The sequence below is a fragment of the Gossypium hirsutum genome, chromosome D07 (assembly GCF_007990345.1).
Source record: "Gossypium hirsutum isolate 1008001.06 chromosome D07, Gossypium_hirsutum_v2.1, whole genome shotgun sequence".
Classification (NCBI taxonomy): Eukaryota; Viridiplantae; Streptophyta; class Magnoliopsida; order Malvales; family Malvaceae; genus Gossypium; species Gossypium hirsutum.
Window position 1 is genome coordinate 3,667,473 of NC_053443.1, and position 23,324 is coordinate 3,690,796.

At 31.2% G+C, this 23,324-nt stretch overlaps 2 protein-coding genes across 2 annotated transcripts; one reads left to right on the forward strand and one right to left on the reverse strand.

Moving 5' to 3' along the window:
- Positions 1-898: 898 nt before the first annotated feature.
- Positions 899-2,085, reverse strand: LOC121219252 (uncharacterized). The gene has a single exon (XM_041097094.1). The coding sequence runs from the start codon at positions 1,821-1,823 to the stop codon at positions 1,278-1,280; it is 546 nt and encodes a 181-aa protein (XP_040953028.1). The 5' UTR covers positions 1,824-2,085; the 3' UTR covers positions 899-1,277.
- Positions 2,086-15,467: 13,382 nt separating this feature from the next.
- On the forward strand, positions 15,468-19,061 carry LOC121219253 (probable receptor-like protein kinase At1g80640). The gene is made up of 10 exons (XM_041097095.1): positions 15,468-16,082; positions 16,411-16,587; positions 16,675-16,925; positions 17,003-17,135; positions 17,228-17,291; positions 17,369-17,465; positions 17,570-17,672; positions 18,060-18,178; positions 18,261-18,350; positions 18,618-19,061. Exons 1-10 carry the CDS (start codon positions 15,947-15,949, stop codon positions 18,756-18,758), a joined length of 1,311 nt encoding a protein of 436 aa, XP_040953029.1. The 5' UTR covers positions 15,468-15,946; the 3' UTR covers positions 18,759-19,061.
- The last annotated feature ends 4,263 nt before the right edge of the window (positions 19,062-23,324 follow it).

The window sequence follows — 23,324 nt, forward strand, 5'->3', positions numbered from 1 at the left end:
ACAGGCCGAGCCTCGAGTAAAATTTTTTAACCCGAGCTCAGCCCGACTTGAATTTACCTAAAATGTTCTCACTGATGTTTAATGTTGTTTTGCTACTATTTTATTTTTATTATTGGGTTCTTGTTTATCATCAATTTTGTTACCATTTCAAAAGCAATAAGACTTTTTAAATATATTTTCAATTTTTTTAAAAATATTTATTTTAATATTTTTAATATATGTACTATGTTTTTTAAATTTGTTTTATATAAAAAATAATATAAAAAATTAATATGAGCGGATCAAGTCAAAGTCAAGTTTAACATTCTTATCTGGGTTGGACCTGAATAAAATTCTAAACCTATTTTTTAGGTCAAGTTCTGAACCTAAAATACGGACCTAAAATTTTAAATTACCCAATCAAACCCAACTCATAATCAATTTTAGTACCAACTTGCTCTTAATCTTATAAAATAAAAACCAGCTAATAATTTATTTTTTAAATTTTTATTAAGGTTACTTAAAAAATAAATATTTTTGAAATAAATTTTCCTTACCTGACAAGATACTGTTCTTACCTATGTACCACTAAACGAAGGTGTTAAATTACTTTGAATTAGACCTGCTTCTGTTCGTCCCTATGTGCTTTGGAATTTAGATACGACTTCAAAGATCAATGCCGGTCCAGAAAGGCGGCCAGTCTAAGACGGAGGCGTACGGCGCCTCCCTCTATCAAAGACCAACAGTTATCTATAATGGAATAAACCTTATATCAGGCAGAGTTTCATTTAGGACCTATCGGAGCTTTTCCACTAACATTTCCAGTGGATTTCGATTTCTGTTCAATCTGAATGCATATGGAACATGTTATTTCATGGCATCTAAATAATAAAACACCGGGATTTAACGCTACGAAACATATAGAACTTCACTGTCTAATATATAATACTTGATAAACAAAGAGGATACACAAACCCAATTACAAGATCGACCTACCACACTAACACTAGATTAAATACAAACACAATTTAGAACGAAACTAAGATAAACCCTAAAGGGACGAACTAGACAGTAGACAGTTTCATATTAAACTAAACACTCGCAAAGCTATACAGCAGTAAAAAGAACAATTGATTAGGAAAACTAAACCTACTTTTTTGAGTTAGCTATTTCGATCTATCCCCTTGAAAAAATAAGGGACGATCGAAGATTAGAGAACCCAAACAAGAGATTAGCTATCTAACAACAAATTCAGTCAATCACCACCCACACCGTTATTATTTGTTTTTTGGTTGTGGCTACAAATCTAGCCTTAATATCCTCCTCAAGGCACTCGTAGCGACGTCATCCTTCAAAGCAACCCCGATCTTCTTTGTGAAAAACGCCGGCAACGGAACAGAACTTGGAGGGGGCGATGTTATAAAGGCAGACCCAGCGTAGAACGAGACCGGAAGAACCTTACTTCCGTTGTTTTCTGACTCGGTGAGTCGGATCTGGGTCGGGACGGACCCGGGATCTGGACTCAAACAGTCGGTGGAACCCAGATCTACATGAACGTTTTCCTTTGCGAACCTCACATGCTTATCCGGCTTAGATGGTTTAAGATCTTCGCCGCGTTTGAGGATCTTGACTTGACCCATGACGAGATTCTTGGCCGGAGCTTTGGGGCGACCGACGGTGGGACGAGAAGGAGGGGAGGTGTTGGGAGAACGCTTCTTACGGTTCCCTTGTGAACGATTCGTCCGGTTAGTGCTGGGATTAGGATTATGCCAAGGATTTTGAGGTTGTTTCATGGGATTAGGTAGCTTTAAACAGTCTTCTGGTTTTAAAACAGCAACAACCATGGCAGAAAAACAGCAAGAGGGATTTACAATTTTTTTTCTAAAAAAATATATGGAAATATAAAAGATTAGAAGAGACAAGAAAAGGAACAACCAAAGGTAGAGAAAATGAATGGAACATATAACTGAGTTAGGGTTAGGAAGGAAGGAGGGCTTTTAAGGAGGAGCCAATGTAAATTGATTACGCGGCCACGTGTCTCTCGGCCTACGGCGGTTTCAATTCCACACTCTCAACAACAGCCGTCTACATCTGACTTTCTCTTTCTCAAGTTTCTACTTTGGCTTAAATCTAAAATTAGCAACTTATATCACTTTTTTTCTTTTTGAAAATTATATTTAAATTTTTAACTAGGCCTCAACCACGAGTATCGCCTCATGATGACTCAATTCGTTGCTTAATTACGTGGTTCACGGTTCAATTCTTATTCATAAAAATTAAATAATTTTGTGATTAGTATTTATTTTTTTGAAAAATTTTCTTAATTTCATACGCATAATTGTTCTATAACTTTCAAATAAAATGATAATGTATTTCAGCGTATTTAAACCCACATCATTTTTTGCACCAACAACAATATCAATATCAATCAGATTAATACTCAATCGATAAAATAATTTTATTTTTTAAATATAATATATTTTTAACTAGTACTACTATTTTTATTTTGTCAATAAAAATTCTTATACAAAATACATTGTCCTCGTTTTGACACCAAAATACATTGTACTTGGACTTTAATATTTTCGGTACTTTTTCAAAGAAAGAAATTGGCACGGCTTAACATAAAAAATTTGTGGGGGTGTAATTATCACGGTCAGCACCGCGCGTGGAAAGTAGTAATTGCAAGAAAGAGCCCACCTAGAAGCTCGGTTTAACAGGGTTGTGCATTTCTGACCCTTACGTGGGATCCAAACAACCGGTGCCATTATTATCCACCGCCGTATCAATTCATCCCTATTCTTCACTTTATTTACAAAAAGCCCCGAGATTTGCCCATGGTTTAGGTTTCCTATTTTGTATGCTAATTTAATTGGTAAAAACACTTCTTCAGTCCCTCTCCAATTCAATATCGAGTAAATTGGTCAATTTTAAAGAAATGGATTAATTTACTCTCTGTCAATTTCAAATGTGAACAATTTAAAATAATTAATCTCATCAATTAATATTTTCTATCAATCATACATAATTTTGATTAATATAATAACAAGTTAAGCACTTAAATTTATATTTTTGTCAACTTAATCTTAATTCTAAAAAAATATTTTAGGAACGTTAAAAATTTAAAATATATAAATATAAAAAAAAAAACTTTACCTCCAAATATATATAAACAGACGGGATGTGTGAATAAAAAATATTAATACTATAATTAATTATCTTTAAATACATGTTTTTAAGATTGATAATAATTAAATTATTTTATCTTTTAGAGATGAATATTCTGCAATTTTGTTAATGATTTTTCAATACTAATAAAATAGTGGGTTTATGATTTACTTTTTTTGAAAAACCTGCTAACTAAATTAACTTAACAAAATCGGAAATTAACAAGTCCATCAATTACAAGATCAGTTGGTAAATCTTTGGGAATGGCTTCAAATACTTGTAAAGCAGTGCATCTTATTGTTACCATCTTTGCAATATGGCCAACAACTTGAATTTTATCCTCCAATGGTGTATATTTTGTAGTTTTGTGTGTATGCTTGGTAGTAGAGCTGAAGAATAATCTGACAAGTGATCATCTTGGATGACTTTTAACTACCTGAAGAATGTCTTGAGTGGGTTTATGATTTTGATATTAAATCTATAATTATAAGGAATTAAAATTTAAAATCTCAATTTGTAGTCCATTCAGAGAATATTTATTTACTTTTGAAATAATTTGGTTTAATCATCATTGTATTACAAAATTTTAAAAATTAATTATTGATGTAAAAATTACCTTCGTGAACAAGTAAAATGTAAAATCAAATTAGTATAAAAGCTCTGAAAATTCAAAAAATGAAAAAGCGACCTCGTGTTTTTTTTCTTTTACAGTTAATAAAAAAATATGTAACGGCTGGCCAGGGCGGTACCGTCACGAGTTTTTAAAAAGTTAAATTTTGGTTTTGTAATTAAAAGCCACGTATGGGAAGGTTAATGGAAGGTGCGAGTGAGGGTAGGTTTTGTAAATTGGTTGAAAAAGTGAGGAGGTTAGTGGAAGAGGAAAAGGTGTAATGCAGGACAGGTGGAGGAATATGATAAGTAGACAAATAAGGATGACGTAGACGTATGCGCTGGTCGACAAGCCGACTTGAATTGAACGGGGGATTGAGGGGGCTCTCATAATTTGCCAAACTGGTTGGAATCGCAGAATTTGTAGGGACGCCCCTAACTGGCTTTTTACTTGGAAGCTTTCAAATAAAGTTGTGTATGAATATTACGAATTAAAAAATAGATATATATTTAATAATATATAATAAATAATAAAATATATTATTTTAAATTAATTATTAATAACATATGAAATATATATAATAATAAATATGAAACTAATAAAGTGTGCATAATGAAATTAAAATAAAAATAAATAAAAAAATTAAAATGAATATTTGATTGAGCTGTAAATTTAAATTTTTACAAATTCAATTAGTGTGAATTCAAATCTTAAAACATGTAAAATTTTTATTGATTTCTGTTAAAATAAAAAAATTAAAGTATCCTCGAATAGTATAACTTATTCTAATTATGGGAGAATATTTTCATAATTTCTCTAATCGAGTTGATAACCGATTGACTCGTAACACCAACTCAATCAATGACTTAAATAATAGTAAGTATAGATATATAACTAATAAAGGTAATAATTTGTGCATATTAAAAGAAAAACGAATGTAAAATATTAGAATGAAACTTTGGTTGAGAAGTAAATTTAAATTTTACTAATTGAATTGATATAAATTCAACTCCCACAATATGTTGTTTTTTTATTAATTTTTGTTAAAGCACAAAATAAAACAAAATTCTTTTGAATAACATAATTTAGTGTAATTACGAAAAGATATTTCTGTAATTACCCTAACTAAATTGGTGCTCAATTAACGTGTTATACTAACTCAATCTGATATTTTTATTATTGTTGTTACATGTTAAGTTTAATTTTCATATTATTTAGATGACACATAGTGATTTTCATATTTTAAAACTAATTATTTTAATTTTTTTAATCTTTCATTTGGTTTGACATGACGTGTCATCACTAAGCCAGATGGAGGGTTCAATTTTTTTATACTTTTTTAAATGCATATTTTTAAATAAAAAGTATTGACACATGTTATCACCATGTTAAACCTGCCTTGACAGGTTCAAAATTAAAACTTAATAGGAAAAATTACACCCTCAGTCACCCAATCAACTCCTTGTTAACCTGTCAGTTACAGGGAAGAAGCAGAAGAGACTGTAATTTTCATAACTTTCTTCCAAACCCAGAATAAAACCCATCCAATTCCCCCATAGTTTGTCTCTACCCCTTCCTTTGTTTTTCATAAAATAAACATTTTAATATTTTTCACTCTTTTACTCTGTAATTTGCCAAAGAAAAAAAAACAGAGGAAAAGAAAAGCAAAGAAAACCCAATTTTCAGAGTATAAAAACAAAGAAAATGGAAGCTTAGAATAATCTTCAAAACTTTTTTTTTTCTGAGCTCTTTTTTACAATATGAACTTTTTTCAATGGTTACCTAAACCTTACCCACAATTTTTTTTCATGGCTTGTTCAAGTCATCATTCATTAGAGCAAAGTCAAGAAGCGTTTTCACGGCAGAAATCCATGCCTTTAGGCCTACTTTAGCAGAGTTTCAAGATCGAAAAAGAGGTTTCCCAGTATGGAATCAGCAAAATCATACCGCCAGTACCACCTACATCTAAAAAGACAGCAATTGGGAACCTCAATCATTCCCTTTTGGTTTGTGCTGAAGCTAATGCAAGCTCCGATTTGAATCCAACACCCACATTCACTACTCGTCAACAACAGATCGGGTTTTGCCCCAAAAAGCCCCGACCTGTTCAGAAACCGGTATGGCAAAGTGGGGAGTACTATACTTTCCAAGAATTCGAAGCCAAAGCCAAACATTTCAAAAGGAATTACTTCAAAAAATACAGCAAGAAGGGTAACCTTTCAACTTTGGAAGTTGAAACCCTTTTTTGGAAAGCAACAGTTGATAATCCTTCCATGGTTGAGTATGCTAATGACAAGCTTCGTTCAGCTTTTGTGTCATTGAACCCAAAGAAGAGTAGTGGAGGAGGGAGAGACACCTTGGAAGATGAGAGCTATTTCGAGGGAGAAAGGGTGCAGGGAGGACTTGGTATGGTGTTCCGAGTGACGCTGCGGCTCCTCAGGTTTATGTCACTTGTCTCATTAGATTTGTAACATAAGACAACATCAGATGACTGATTTATCTCGATAATGTTAATAATTAATTAATTTTTTTATAATATTTAAGAATATAAAAATATATTTAAAATTGAAATGGGTCATAGAAGCTTTTTTATCATATCCTCATTTGGATCCACATTGTATTGCACTGATTCTATTTTGTTAACTGGATCCTCATCTGTTTGGGCCTACTTTTCTGGAAATTGGACCTCCAAAGTTGAATGTTAACAGTGCTTCTGGTTGGTGTCTACTGTTAAAGATGGCCCATCCACTTAAGCCCTCAAAACTTTATAATTTTTTAATACAATTTTAAATTTTCACGTTGAATCTTAACTAAATTTGTCTACTTTTCTTACACCAATAAAAAAATATGTGTATTAAAAATGATGTTTCCCTGATTTACAGGTTTGAAAGAATTATAAATAAAAATAAGCTTTGTAAACGAAAATTTTTATTGTCGAGAATAAAATATTATCATTTACCTATAAGTATATAATATAAGGATTACAATAGAAAGAAAATTCGTGTGATTTCCAAAAAAACTTCAATCAATATTTTAGACTTGGATTTAATTTTTATTGAGATAAATCTTAAAATTATACATGAACTTTGATTTAATGTGCAATTGTATACATAAACTCTAATTTGGTGTAATTATACGCGTGAAGCTCTAATCGTGGTTCAAATGTATACTTGTTACTTTAATTTTGATTTAATCATACACATTTAAAGAAACAAATACATCAATTTATATTTGTATTGGATAAATATAATTAATTATGTATGCAAATATATAAACATAAAATGATGTTATATCAATAATTACATGAATTTGATCAGATATACACAATTGCACATTAAACCATAGTTGATATATATTTTCGGTATTTATTACATTTAATAAATGCTGGCTAAATTATTTACTTATCCCGCAAGTTAAAACTGAGGCAAACAATGTCCCACTTAGGGGGGGAAATTGAGACTAAAATGTTTAATTTTCTTGGTAGTCCCCAATGCGGATTAATTCCTACAAATTTAAATTTGTGGTCTTTTCAGATAAAATGTTGATAGTTCATAAATTATCAAATCAATTATATAATTTTAATCATGCTAAAGCAAAAAAAATTGTGGGTTTTCAAATTCCATGCGATGGCCCGATAGTTAATCTGGGTTCGAATCGTACTAATTATGTTTATTATTTGGGTTTTACCCTATTATTTTAATTTACCGAATTTGTGGGGGTTTCAATTGAACACAAAAAATTCTAATTATTTGATTACATTTTGATGGGAATTTAAACCTACCACATGATTCATGCTTCTAGATTTGATATTCATAAACTTGTGGGCTCCTAAGAAATTAAAAAGTAAAAAAAAAAAGAAAAAAAAGTCATCATCATACCTTGAGAATCTATTAACAATACCATAAAGTTAAAGCTCAATATCTTTTAGCAAAACCCCCTTTATTATAAAGTAGGTCCATAAATTCTTTTTTTACTTTTCTAGGAATGTCCTACATGTCTTATTATGTTATGATAATTTATTAGTAATTTTTTTATATTGTTTATTAATATAAGTTTATAAAAAGTTATTTCTTAGAGTATTTCTTTTTAATGATTTGATATTTACTGGCGTTGAGTTTAGTGAGGATGTTAACATTGCCAAGTTATTCGTGTCCCATTATAATTGTTGTAATTATTATATGATTATAGTATACCTCGATATCTACAGGAATCGATTTCCTAGTTGAATTTTTAAAATTTAAGTTAATTTTGAAAGGCTGGGGTAATATTTAACTCTGAACTCAACATCCTTTAGTGTCAAGTTATAGATAATTGTTTCTTTTTTTGAAAATGTATAACGTAATTTGAAAATATTTCAATGAAAATTTAAACGAAAGTTAACACCATTGAGTCTTGAGCTTCGTTTGAAAACCCTAATTTTAAAACCTATAAATAGACAATCAAACTTGTTAGTTTTTCACAAAGAAAACCAAAGAAATTCCTCTTCTGCATTATACTAAAGCCTAGATACATAAGTATCTTCAAATTCCAATTTTCAAGCATACCATAATGCCTGTTGGCTTATTGAGAAATGAACGAGGACATTTTGTCAACATTGGAGTATTATCTTGTGGAATGAGCTCACAATAATATGGGACTAGATTTGTCTAACAACAAAATCATTCCTTGGTTAACAGAAGTCGGATTCTATCACACTAGTTGAATTGGGAAAGTTGCTTTCATGCCGTCACTCATACTCCCTCTAATTGAGTTATGGTTGTAGAATGTAACATTGCTGACAGGGCTTCCGATGGATGAGCATCTTGCAACTGGAAGTTTTGAGCATAACGTAGGGCAAATCCTTTATCGAGCATTCAGAATTGGTACTAACCTTAAACCTAACTTCTAAGGGCATCGAATTAAGATAAAAAAAGAAGAAGCTATTAGCCACCTTAAAAGATTCTATTAGAGAAAAATACATGCAATGGGCTTCATTTACTTTTTTTTTGATATAATCTCATTATAAGTTCTTATAATATCTACTCATTTTTATACAATGCCTAGAACTACTCATAACCCCTCCCAAACTCCTAAATAAGAGAACAATGCACTTCAACACACTCGAACTCACGTCCTCCTATATTAACAACAATACAAATACCAATCGAGCTAAGACTCAATCAACAACTTCATTTACTTTGGATACAAAATTTTAATAAATATAATATGACATAACCAGTAAACCCAAAAGGTTATTGGTTACTTTTGGGCACCAACGTCCTCCTTAATTTAATAAAAGCAAAAGATTGTTAAGATTTCACCTCACAAAATTAGGTGGAATGAAATTATGTGCACTAATAAAATTGCAAGAATTACTCGTGGAAAAGGATTGCTGTTTTGACTTTCAATTTTTCAAAAAGCAACTTCTAATCAAATTACCAATTTTCCCTGTCGGTGCTGTCCACAATATTTGAGTTACCATCTCCTACATTTCTTCTTCTTTTCTCTTTATAGATTTTAAAACATATTTTTATATATCATAATATTAATTTAGTGTAATTATAAATTTCATCCCTTTTATTTCTTAGTAAAAATGTAAACTCAAATTACAAATTTTACAATTTATTACATATTGTTGATTTTTATTAAATATTTGCAATTAAAATCATTAACGTTCAATTCTGGGACATTTATCTAAGAACCAAAACAGATGGCATCTTAGAAGTGTACTGTAATTTGTCCTGTCTTAGTCTTACCATTATTTTATGTCTTAAAAGTGCCTATTAAATAAATTCAAAGAATTTTACATATCTTTCTTTTATCTCAAACCCTTCACATTTGGTAGATATTTTGACTTTTTATTAAAATTAAAAACCAGTTCATTCTAATATTCTTTTTTATATCCATCTTAAATTCAAATATTTTTTCTTTATTTTTCAAGCCACCCCAATAACTAATCATTCATATTTTGTAAGCTCATTAAAAAGTAAATATTAACCACGAGTTTTGAAAATCCTCTATACCCAGAACGAAGATCGAACCCTTATCTCAGTCTAGTTTAGATGGATTTAAAAACTTGTTTCATTATTGCTGATTGAGTCTTAGCTTAATTGGCATGGATATTGTTGTCAGTATAGGAGGACATGGGTCCGAGTGTCCTGAAATGCATTATTTTTCTATTTAAGAGTTGAAGAGGAGCTATGGGTAGTTATGATCAGAAACCTATACATGTAATGAGATTATTGAAAAAGTCATTTCATTATTTAAAATTTATTTCTCCAAGTCGACAATAAACCTAACTTTCCGATATTGGGGTATTAGAAAAAAAGACCAAACTTAAATAAAAGAGGGTGGGGGCAGATTGTGTCACAGGCACAGCTAGCAGTGTCCCTTGCCTCATTTTCAAACACACTATTCACCTAACACATGACCAAGCCGTTGTTTGGTGAGATATCTACAATCTACTTATATTCATTGCATTAAGTCAATTTTATTGCAAAGTATATGGATGATTTTAATTTCTTTCTACCCAAATTTTGGGTCTAGGGTTTGGTTTTCCAAGTTAAAAATACATTGGCTCTTTAGTTAATTAAGATTAGATACCATGATGAGTGAAAAACATTAATGTAATAAATTTATTAAAATTAAATACGGGATAATGGTAAATTTGAAATAGTGAGAAGCATCATGTTTTGAGTTTAAATTTTATGATTTTTATTATGTGTGTGTATTTTTTAAAATTTATTAAAATATAAAATGACATAAATATCTTCAAAATAATATTTGTTGTTTTAGAAAAGAAATAGACTTCTGGTAATTTTCAAGCTGAGTTGGGATACAATTGATGGGTGACACAATCAACCCCCTAATAAAACATACTAAAAATTTTATCACACACGTATGCGTGTGAAATCACGTATTTAGAGTATAGATGAGTGTTTAAAAATAACATACAATAAATAATGAAAAGTAATGTTTGAAACTAATTAATAATAACACATGAAAGATGTACAATACTAAAATGAAAAAATTAAATTAAATTGTGAGTAAAACGAAATTTAAACATATAAATACATCATATTAAGAATATTAAACGAATACAATTGTTTATCACGGTGTTGTCGTGAATTTTGAGTTGGTGTCAAGTTAACTGGTCGCACAAACTTAATCAACAACATTATTAATATATACAATTGATGGAAATAATAAAATGTGCATACTAAAATTAAATGTATGAAAAATCCAAAATAAAGCTTTAATTGAGTGATAAATTTAAAGTTTTACTAATGCAATTGGCATGTGTTCAAATACCACAATAAGCATATTTTTATTGTTTTTTTTATAAATTAAAGTACCCTTGAATAATATAACTTATTTTAAATACAAAAGGACATTAAAGTAATTTTCTTGACTGAGTTGGTGCTCGATTAACTCGTGACACTATCTCAATCAGGAGTTTAAATATTAGGGTAAACTATACCCATGATTACTCTAAAATAGGGTATGTCCTATTTTGGTCACTCTAATTTTTTTTCTCAATTTAATTACTCTAAACAAGATAATTGAGTGAATTAGTCACCATCATTAAAATTTTCGTTTTCTTTTAACGGATTGCGAATGTGGCATTTTTTGACTGACTCTTGACTAAAGTTTAATGAACTCCTTATAATTAGTCTAAAACTTTCCCCCTACACTTTATAAAGAGGTTCCTCAAAAATCACCAAAAAAATGTGACATGTCAATCACTCAATGGGCTAATGTGCCACGTCAACAATCTGTTAAAAGAAAACGGAAATGTTAACAGCAGTAACTAATTCGCACAATTATCTTATTTAGAGTGACTAAATTAAAAGAAAAAAATTTAGAGTAACCAAAATAGAACAAACCCTATTTTAAAGTCACTACGGTTATAATTTACATTAAATTATAGTAAAGATAAATACATAGAGAACTCCCAAAAAAAATTATCCTTAATTGAAATTAATTCATATAAATTTTAAGAGTACCCACGCATAAACCTCATGCAATCAAATAGACAACATTTGAGGGTGGAAAGGAAAGAGCAAAGATAGCCACGAACAAGATGATGGAACGTAAGCTTTCTGGGGTCTTAGCTTAACTCACGGCTTTAATGCTGAGGAAGATAATGAAGAAATTTGGAGCTGGCCCCTTCTTTACTCATCCACCAATTATGCTATACTATTTGCTAATATATATATATATATATATATATTTCGTGTGAGAAAATTTATTATGATTGGTGGTCCAACGTGCTTCTTGGCATGATTTGGTATTTAAAGTCTATGATTAGTGGTAGAGTTAAAAAATTCTTTTTGGAAGTCGAAATTAAATTGTACATTTTTATGATAATAAAAATATAATTTTATCATTTTAATAGTTTATATTTTTATAATTTTTAAAAGATTAAATTAAATTTTTATTATTTTTTAAGGTAAAGTACAAGTTTACTATTACTAATTTAAAATTTTATAAATTATAAAAAATTTAAATGGAAAATTTCCATTAAAAGATTTTAAGATCTAAAGTTAAAAGAATGTGTTAAAATAAAATAAATTGAATAATGAACCAAGGCTCCTACTTGACCGTTCTAACTTTGTCTCTATCAAAAATTCCAAATAAAATTCTAAAAGTGGTTAATGTTCACTTGAAAATAAGATTGGTGGCCTTTAAGCATAGGAAAAGCATGAGCTTACACATGAAATGCATTTTTTTAGTACTTAAACATAAAATAAAATAAATTATCTTTTTCCAAAATGGGATTTAAACCTAGAGAGTATAAAATAAGTGTCTTAAACATATATATATATATATATGTATATATGTCCCTAACTTGCATATGTGGAGTTTAAGAGTAGGTAAGATTACATTCCTCTAGGCAAATCTAGATTTGCAATTTCAAACATAATAATTAATGATTTTGTAGAAATGAGTTTTTTTTTTTAAAATTTTGGTTACAATCAGATGTGATTCTGGGGGGTTTGCATGAGCTCCGGCCCCCTTTAAAATGAAAATTTATCATTTAGGCCTTTTAATTTTTTAAAAATTTTAAATTAATAAAGGAAAAATTACACTTTGGCCCCCTCTAAAATTATAAAAATTTAATTTTATCCTTTAAAAAATTATAAAGATATAGATTATAAACAATTAAAATTTCATTTGGCCCCCCCTAAACAATTGTTCTAGCTTCGCCCCTGGTTACAATTTTAATTATAAAACAAAAAGTGCAAAACAATAAAAAGAACATCGAGATTGTTTGTTTTATTTGACCTCAGTCTACATTTGTGAGGCTTTGCCCAGAGTAATGATTCATTATCTTTCTCACAGTAAAACCGATGATTTAAGTCCTAACACTGGCCTAACATTCACCAATTTAGCGACCTCACGATAGTATAAAGATTATATCACTCTTCCTCTAAGCGTCCCTACCGAAAGCTTAGCTTTGCAACTCAAGAGACTTAAATTTATATAGTACTAAAGTTTTGTTTACATAAAAGTTATAATCTAATCACTTCTTTATAAAGAAGGCTAAAAATCAACATAATACACTACTTTCATAAGTGTTTCGGTTTAATTCAATGTCTTCAACCATAGAAAGTGAGTTTATTTGTTCTGCAAATAACTAGTCTTAATTCGTAAGAAACCAATTTTCAAATCTTCAATTTCAACTCAATTGGTCTTCATATTATGGGCTTCAATCTAATGATTTTATAAAGCATTAAATTATCATAAATTCTAGACATTTTTATAAAGTTATTAATTCCCAATAAATAAATATTTTAAAAGTTGAAAGCTTTTTCTTCCTCTAGAATTTAATAGTATTAGTGGATGGGATAAAAACAGCATTGAAAATTCAAATTGATTTTTATTTAGATGTACAAGGTATAAATAAAAGAAAGCTACACGATAATCATTTTTGAAAAATGCTTTTTTAAATTATAATTTTTGTTTAAATTAGGCAAAAAAAAATATTATTTTTCGGGTGGGGTAACACAATTTGAACTTGTGTCAAACAGGTGTTTGATAAAAGTTTTAACCATCACTCTATATAAGTAAAGATAAGTAAAAAAATATTATTAAATTATAAATATAAAACTTTTGACACATTGTTATACCTTTACATCGCTAACCCACCTCGCAATATTTGAAACCTCGTTAGTCAACACCTTGCAAGCTTAAGACCTTGCGAGCACATGATCTCATGAGTCTAAGTTGGGAGAACCACATACTTGACATGAATAAAACATTTGCCATTTGTATATCTTATATTTTGGTTTCGCAGATATAATAACCCATACATATGATGATAAGGCATTAGTAAGTCACTAAATTTCAAAAAAATTCAAAACCAACAACCCATTACATCTCTAGAACTATAGTTAATAACCTCTTAAAAAGACCAAAACACTCTTTATTCTTTGAGACTCTTAACTAGCATCTATTTTCTTAGCTCCTATCTTTTCCGAATACCCACATTTTGATGATTTTAATCTCTCTGACTCCCCCCCCCCTTTGAATAAACAGTGACGATCCACCATCAAAATCTTGCTCCTTGTATTAACAGACATGATTTTTTTTTAAAAAAAATCTTAATATTAAAAGTGAGGAAATTTATTTGGCTAAGTATACGAAATTCACACTTAAGTTTTAGGTATAAGTGAAAGTAACATGAAAATGAAGAATTTTTCTTATGGTTTAATGGTTAAGAAAACTTTTTCCCTCAATATATATATTAAAAAATTAGTATCGACATTGATATTTATGTAAGAGGACATGAGTTTGAGTACATTGAAACATATTTATTTTCTTATTTAAGGGTTCGGCAGGGATCAGGGGAAGCTAGAAAATTGTTCTAGGGGGCTGAAATTAAATTTAAATTTTACGATAATAAAAATACAATTTCACCATTTTAATAGGCTATATCTTTATAATTTTTAAAGGATTAAATCATATTTTTTTATCATTTTAAGAGGCCAAAATGTAATTTTACCTTTACTAATTTAAATTTTTAATAATTTTAAAAGGCCTAAATGAAAAATTTTTCATTTTAGGAGGCCGGGCCCCTATCAACCCCACTAGCTACACCCTGAAAGGATTATTATTATTATTTAAATATTTATTTAAAAAATTAGTATAATATTGTTTTCACAAATAGCCTTAAAAAATTTATTATTATTTTTTAAATATTTATTTTTTAATAGTTTAATATGCGCTTATAAGATATTGTCAATTACTAACCTAATCTTGCTTGTGGAGTCTGAATTTTTTTAAAATATTTATTTTTTGATATTTTATTATAGGCCTACCTATCTTGCTTGTGAAATCTAAAACCTCCAATTGATCGCGTATTAAATATTATTCCTTCAAATAAAAAAAAGTTAATATACCTTCATTTCTCGACTACCATAATATAGTTATTGATTGAGTTTCAATTCAATTAAAAGAATATCAATTTTTTTTTACAAAATTAATTATAATATTATGAGTATTATTTTTATTAATTTTATAAATCAATAAAAAATTATTTATCATGAAACTGGAATATTACACATCCAATTTTACCATTTCGATCAAAATATCAATTATTTTTTATATAAATATTTAAAAAACACATTTTCTTACATAATTAATTATTTAAACTATTTACTTTTTTTGGTTTTTTTATTTACATTTATTAGACGATAGAGAAAGGAGAAAGTTTCATTATTAAGTAATTTTGAAGATGATGCGCACACACAAAAAAAAAAGCTGGTTACTCTTAAGCGTGATGATAATGGAAGCAGATGAGTATTAAATATTGAATTTTGTTTGGGATTTATATTTTCTAAACAGCCACATGATTGTATTGTGAGCTTCCCTCATTTCCAACATAAAAAAGCTTCCCCTCTTCATCCTTTTGTTTCCTTCATGCTTTTTCTGCATTTCGATGTGAAAAAAAAACAGTTAAAAGAATATCAAACAAACTTTACAAAATTCAGGCTTTTTAGAGAACCAAAAACAAGGAGAGACACCCAAAGGCAAAGCCTAGAAAGTCAAGTCTACATTTTCTCTCTGTCCCTTTTGAATTTAACCCACCAATTCTAAGTCTGGGTCTGGTTCATATATCTCTGAATTCTCTATCTTCATGCCTACATGAAAGTTTATTTTTCATAGTGAATTGTAAAAGAATCATTGTTTGAAAGAAACAAAGGGATGAAGAAGAAGCTTGTGCTGCATCTGCTTCTTTTCCTTGTTTGTGCTCTTGAAAACATTGTTTTGGCCGTACAAGGCCCTGCTTCATCACCCATTTCTACTCCCATCTCTGCTTCAATGGCTGCCTTCTCTCCAGGTACCACTTTTGCTTCTGAAACTGTCCCATTACCCTTTTCCTTTTGGTTCTACATGTTAATTAGTGTAGAGTTTCAAATTTCAAAAACCAACCACATCATTCGGAGCATTTAATAATTTGAACGTGAATCTTTTGTTTCATTGAAATCAACATCCCAGTTAATACACAATCTTTATGATTTTTTTTAAAAATTTTATTTTAGTGATGAAGACGTTGCCCTGTTTTTTCTCTCTCTGCTTAATTCCGAAGTTTCTTGATCTCTTGAAATTTTTTTTGTTATGCTAAAAATGGCACTTCTTTTAACTCTATAACTTGGTTAATGAAACAGCTGGGATTCAACTTGGAGGTGAGGAGCACAAGAAAATGGATCCAACCAAGAAAATGTTATTAGCTCTCATTCTTGCTTGCTCTTCATTGGGTGCAATTATCTCTTCCTTGTTCTGTTTATGGATTTATTACAGGAAGAATTCAAGCAAATCCTCTAAAAATGGCGCTAAGAGCTCAGGTATCTTCTTTTCAGCCAAAACCCACTTTAGTTTTACTTCTTAGTTCTGGAATTTTGAGATTTGTTTTTGTGGCTTTAAATTTGAAGATGGTGAAAAAGGGAATGGTTTGGCACCATATTTGGGTAAATTCAAGTCTATGAGGACGGTTTCCAAAGAGGGTTATGCTTCGTTTATGGACTATAAGATACTTGAAAAAGCTACAAACAAGTTCCATCATGGTAACATTCTGGGTGAGGGTGGATTTGGATGTGTTTACAAGGCTCAATTCAATGATGGTTCTTATGCTGCTGTTAAGAAGTTGGACTGTGCAAGCCAAGATGCTGAAAAAGAATATGAGGTATTATTTCTTAAAATTTGTAACACTTGGTTTTCTTTATATGTTTGATCTGTTGATTTATTGTTTTGAAATTGCAGAATGAGGTGGGTTTGCTATGTAGATTTAAGCATTCCAATATAATTTCACTGTTGGGTTATAGCAGTGATAACGATACAAGGTTTATTGTTTATGAGTTGATGGAAAATGGTTCTTTGGAAACTCAATTACATGGTAAGAACTTAAGAAAAGAGAGGAATTATATATGGTAATGAAGGAGAAAATGTATTGATTTTATTTCTGAAAATTTTTAAATGATGTTTTAGGACCTTCTCATGGTTCATCATTAACTTGGCATAGGAGGATGAAAATTGCTTTGGATACAGCAAGGTAAGGTTTTGTCTATGGTTTCACTTGTTGCTCTTAGTTAATGAATATGGTTAAAAAAAGTCCCAATTGTTGACCAGAGGATTAGAATATCTACATGAGCATTGCAATCCACCAGTCATCCATAGAGATCTGAAATCATCTAATATACTTTTGGATTTGGACTTCAATGCAAAGGTAAATAATTATAAAATGTAAATTATTAGGCCACCTTCTATTTTTTTAGTATTAAAACTTTTGTCTTTGTATGAAGTCCATTGAAGCTCACTTTGTGGATACAGCTTTCAGATTTTGGTCTTGCGGTAACTGATGCGGCACCAAACAAGAATAACTTGAAGCTTTCGGGTACTTTAGGTTATGTAGCTCCAGAATACCTTTTAGATGGTATGTACAACCGGTTTCGATTGGCTTTTTGTTCATATTATTCGATAGTGTTCCTCTTCCATCTGTAGGAACTAATAAAAAAGTTGGTCTAGATGCTCAAGACTTCAATAATGGTTCTTACATGTTTTGATCTCAATAAATATATGCTTTATTTAATTACTCTTTCAGCACATGTGCTGCCACCCCAAGGCATCTAGACCGATTATGCTATTCTCTTTTATTCTAAAGTTGGCTTCACATGAGTGTAAAACATTTTAGTTGTCATGCCAATGATAAGATGAGGTCCAAAGTATGCGTTATATGCGATGTTCTGCAGTTTTTTGGGAACTGAGGTCTGGGAATGGCATGTTAGAAGGCTAAAATCCATTATTTATCTACTTTTTCTAGGTAAATTAACAGATAAGAGTGATGTTTATGCATTCGGTGTTGTGCTGCTCGAACTTCTATTGGGAAGAAAGCCTGTAGAAAAACTAGCACCAGCTCAGTGCCAATCTATTGTCACATGGGTAGGCCTTGATTTAATGCTAGTTGAAGTAAAAAAGAAAAGAATGTTTGGAAATTTAAAGTCATTGCTGTTTATGAATGCAGGCCATGCCTCAGCTTACTGACAGATCTAAACTCCCAAACATCGTGGATCCCGTGATAAGAAATACCATGGATCTGAAGCATTTATATCAGGTTTGTAAGCTTTTTAAGTGATAAAATTAAAACCACTTGGACTGACATTGCTTTCTTGGTTGGCAACTTGTTTTGGACTGAGCCTACTGGTGTTTTGGCTATAGTTTCACTTCCAAAAGTCTCACCGGAACACATAGAGATTGAAATGAGTGAGGCTGAGAGCTTGTTTATTTACTTTTAGAGAGCGTTTTGGTTTGTTTTGCATATTTTGGACGTGTTGTGCATTGCAGATATGAATGCTTGCATAAATGTTATTGTAAAATGCAGGTTGCTGCTGTAGCTGTGCTATGTGTGCAACCGGAACCAAGCTACCGTCCATTGATTACGGATGTTCTGCACTCACTTATCCCTCTTGTTCCTATGGAGCTTGGAGGGACTCTAAGAGTTACACAACCTACGGCCCCTTGACCCTACAAACTGACTCTGATGTACTGACATGACTCGAAAATCAAGACCGTATTTGCTACGATGACGACTGCCATGCAATTTTCGGTTTTGCATCAATTAATCATACATCCGCATCAGTTCCACTGGCTAACCATATGAAAAGATTTGGTTATAGTTCATACCTTTGGGAGGAAGGAAGATTGGAGGAGAAGAAGGATTCCTGATTGTTCATATCTTGTGTAAATTGCTTTGTATCTTGAGTTGCATATACAATTATACTTTGGACAAACCTTAAATTCTCAAGGAAATTACTTTTCCAGTCCATTTTCTTTGGTTTAATTATGCTTTCATTCCATTTAGTCGTTTTACTGTTTTGATTTAATAATTAAAGTATAATTTGATAAAATCGTCAAAGGACTCCCTTAAATTAGACTAAATAATGACACATATTGTGTGGTTTGAAAAAAAATTATGTAAGAAAGGGTAGAGTTAAAATATTGAAAATCATGGTGCCTTAGCACCAGATCTCATGAGGTGTATTTTTTTTTAAAGATTTTACATAAAATATAAAATGACAAAAATACTCTCATAAAAACGTTTATCTTATAAAAGGAACATGTTTTCAGTAATTTCACAATTGAGTTGGGACACAATTGATGGGTGGTACTAACTCAGTCAATCCTTTAAATAATAGTATAGATTATGCAACTTTTAAAAATAAAAAGGATTTGTTACACAATAAAAGGCTAAATGAGTAAATAAAAATGTCGAATCTGGTTTCCAATTTTAATATGTTATTCAACATTATTTTAATGGATAAATTTAGATTTTTTTTTTGATATTTTGACATGAGTTTCTAGGTGTATTTAAAATTTTTTTTGTCGTAATTAAGGTATCTAATGTTAGTAGTAATGATCATAAAATATGCTTCATTCACATGAATAAAAATTGAATTCTTAATCACATAATTAAAAAATAAAGTGACGTGCTACTGTACTAAGAAGACAAAACAAAGGCTGCCAAAATAAGGGGAACAACATGCAGTAAGATGGGTATAGGGTAGTGTTGTGCTACTCTTATATGACCTTGGTGTCAGAAACATTGAATTTAAAGAATTGAAGATAGGCATTTAAGGAAAATGCAGTGCCGAGGGGGTGCTGAGTAAATAAAGATGTAATGCCCCCCAAAATATTGTGGATCTCGTGATATGTGTTACCATAGATCAATGTCAACAGCTTACTCCATCTAAGTGGTGCAAATAGCTGCCTATTATACATAATCACCATATTTGTGGTGTGTTAGTTGAACATAATTTATTCATGTCAGTTGCAAATGTACGAAAATAATAATATAATATTTTTAAATTCTCGATTTAAAATAAATAAATAATATACCTGAAAAATTGAACTAAAAAAGGATTGGAGATTGAAGGAAGTGTTGGTTTTAGACAGATTACAAAGATGGACTTCAAGTGGGGGCTAAAAACCTTAAAACCTTAAAACATAGGATGGTACATCAACTCATTGCAAAAGAAATAAAACACTACAGCAAATTTCTGCTTTTCAAGTATAATTTTATATTTTAATATTTAAAATTCCCAAGAATACATTAGAACGAGAAAATAATTTTTATAGTATTTTAACTAAATCATATTGGCTTAACATTCCCCCATCTTTCTAAAGTCTTGAGTCACGATCTCGGCACAGCACACACCCTCAACTTGAAGAAAGGTGCAGACAAAGGCTTCGTAAGAGTATCAACAACTTGATCTTGAGCAGGAACTTGACCCACAATCAGTTTATACCTTGAGCAACTCGTTCGCGAACAAAGAAGAGATCAAACTCCATGTGTTTGAATTTAGAATGAATTATTGGGTTTGCAGAGACTGCTACTGCACTAGACTTAGCTTGCAATGGAAACCGCAACTCACTAAGAAAAGACTCCAACCAAACAACTTCAGCAGCTGCATGCGCCAAACTGCGATACTCAGCTTCAGCATTACTTCGAGACTCGACTTGCTGCTTTTTAGAACACCATGACACAGTACTACCACCAAAATATATGCAATAGCCGGAAGTTGAACGACGATCATCAATATCAAGACCCCAGTTAGCATCAGAAAACCCAGTCAACACCATCCTTTTTGCTGGTTGAAAACATAACCCATAATGAGACGTAGCTGCAAGATAACGTAAAACTATTTTCATGGCTTTAAAATGAGTATCCAAGGGTTTGTGCATGAACTGACACAACTTATTTACAACATATGCAATCTCAGGTCAAGAAATCATCGCATATTGCGAAGCTCCAGCTATACTCCCATAAAGACTCTCATCCTCCAAAGGACTACCACACGAGGCAGACAAAACACATGAACTAGCCATAGGTGTTGGAACTCCATGAGCTTCTGCCATATGGTACTTAGCTAGAAGTTCCAGAATGTACTTCTGCTGACAAAGAAACAAACCTTGAGCAGTGTAGACAACCTTAAGTCTTAAAAAATAAGACAAGCACCCTATATCTTTTTAAGAGAAAAGACTTGCATTAAGATTGTTTACCATCAGATCAATCTTATCATCATTGTTACCAGTAATAATAATATCATCTACATAAACCAGGATGTAGATAACAGACTGATCTCGATTCTCGACTTCTCACGAACAATAAAGCATCTGACTTTGTAGCATCAAGCCCTTCCGAGACAAGATCAACTTTCAACTTGTCAAACCAGGTTCTAGGGGCCTGTTTAAGCCCGTACAAAGCTTTATTTAACTTGCACACGAGCTATTGTCCTTCACTATGTTTTTCATACCCAGGAGGTTGAACCATAAAAACCTCCTCTGTCAAGTCATCATTAAGAAAGGCATGTTAATGTCAACTTGCCTTAGCTTCCACCTTTTTGTAACAGCAATGGAAAGAATGACTTGAACTGTGACTGGCTTTACCACAAGACTAAGAGTATCCTGTATCCTGATAATCAAACCCAGCTTTCTTTGAATAACCCTTGCCAAGTAGCTTTGCTTTGTACCTCTTAACAGAACCATCTGACTTTCTCTTCACTTTAAATAACCACTTACACCCTATGGCAGGGATTTAAATTGCGGTCGCGGTCGCGTTTTCGGTCGCGCCGCGTTTGTCGCGGTCGCAGACATAACGGACGCTATTACGATTACTGCGGGTATCACGGTTGTGAATTTTTTTAAAATTCGCACAACTTATTATAAAATATAGGAATTATAATTATAATTATAAAAAGTCATTTTTTATGATTTTTAGAGTTTTAAATATTTGAACTTTGATTGCTTTTTGCTGTTTATTTAGACTTTTTTTTTAATAACATTATATTAAGCTTTTATTAATAGAACAAAATTACAAAAACTACACACTTATAATTCTAAAAAGGCCCAAAGCAGATGCCCAAAAGTAAAAAAATCTAGATATTTTTAAAGTAAAAAAATCTAGATATAATCCTAAAAAAGGCACCGATTCCTTGCCCAATCAGCTGAAATCTGCCCTCTCTTCTTCCCATAATCCCATCATTTCATTTTCAATTTGACCATTTCCTTTTTCAAAACTTTTCCTTCCGAACCGTTCCATTTTCTTATTGTTTTGAAGCTTTCTTCCTTTCGTTCTTCTTCTCCTGGTGCTTTCTAGTCTGATTCACATAGCCAATCGTATCTTCTTTGTTCTTCAGCGTACTCAGGCCCTCAGGGAGCTCCATTTCCAGGCATACCTCCTCTTTTTTGTTTTTTGTTCTTTTTCCCGTTGTCTTCTTTGTTCTTTTTCCTTTTTTTGATTGAACTGTGTTTCAGTGTTTCTGTTGATTTTTATTTAGAAGAGATGATTTCTTTTTAATTTGCTGTTAACGGAAAATAACGGGAATAGCGGCTCGTTATTGCCGCAATTGGCCGTTACATGTTAAATTGCAGTCGTGATCCACCGCTATCGGTGTGACTCTGCTTCTCACCGCTATTTTCAGCAATTGCGGTTTCGGACGGCGCCGCTACCGCTATATAACGGCCGCTATTTCGATAACAGACCGTTATTTAAATCCCTGCCCTATGGGTGTTCGATCAGCAGGTAAGGAAACCAATGACCAGGTATTGTTCTTCATTAGTGCATCATACTCCGGCTGTTTTACCCAAATAACCCAAAAAAATATTATATTTACAAAAATAACCCAAGTTTAAAAACAATCACCAAAATAATCTAAAATGAACAGTACCCACTCTTTTTTTGCACCAATGATTGGCTAATCATTGTGTCAGACTTAAAAAAATTATTTTTTTGGGTTCTGGCCTGTTAATGGCCGGAACCCATGTATTTTTTTTTTAAAATTGTATAATATTGAAATACGGATATACGAAAAAAAAAATTTTTGGGTGCTGGCCTGTCAATGGCCGGCACCCAGTACACAGTACAAAGAAAAAAAAATTTTAATTTTTTTTCGTGTCAGAATCAGATAAAAAAATACGAAAAAAAAATTTTGGGTGCTGGCCTGTTAATGGCCGGCACCCAGTCCACAGTACAAAGAAAATTTTTTTTTCGTGTCAGAATCAGATAAAAAATACGAAAAAAAATAAAAAA

Bases quoted from the DNA above. Each gene is read 5' to 3' on its own strand.
- LOC121219252 (XM_041097094.1), bottom strand. From the start codon at position 1,823: ATGGTTGTTGCTGTTTTAAAACCAGAAGACTGTTTAAAGCTACCTAAT.
- LOC121219253 (XM_041097095.1), top strand. From the start codon at position 15,947: ATGAAGAAGAAGCTTGTGCTGCATCTGCTTCTTTTCCTTGTTTGTGCT. The intron at 18,179-18,260 runs GTAGGCCTTGAT...TTATGAATGCAG, and splicing joins GCCAATCTATTGTCACATGG to GCCATGCCTCAGCTTACTGA. The intron at 18,351-18,617 runs GTTTGTAAGCTT...TGTAAAATGCAG, and splicing joins ATCTGAAGCATTTATATCAG to GTTGCTGCTGTAGCTGTGCT.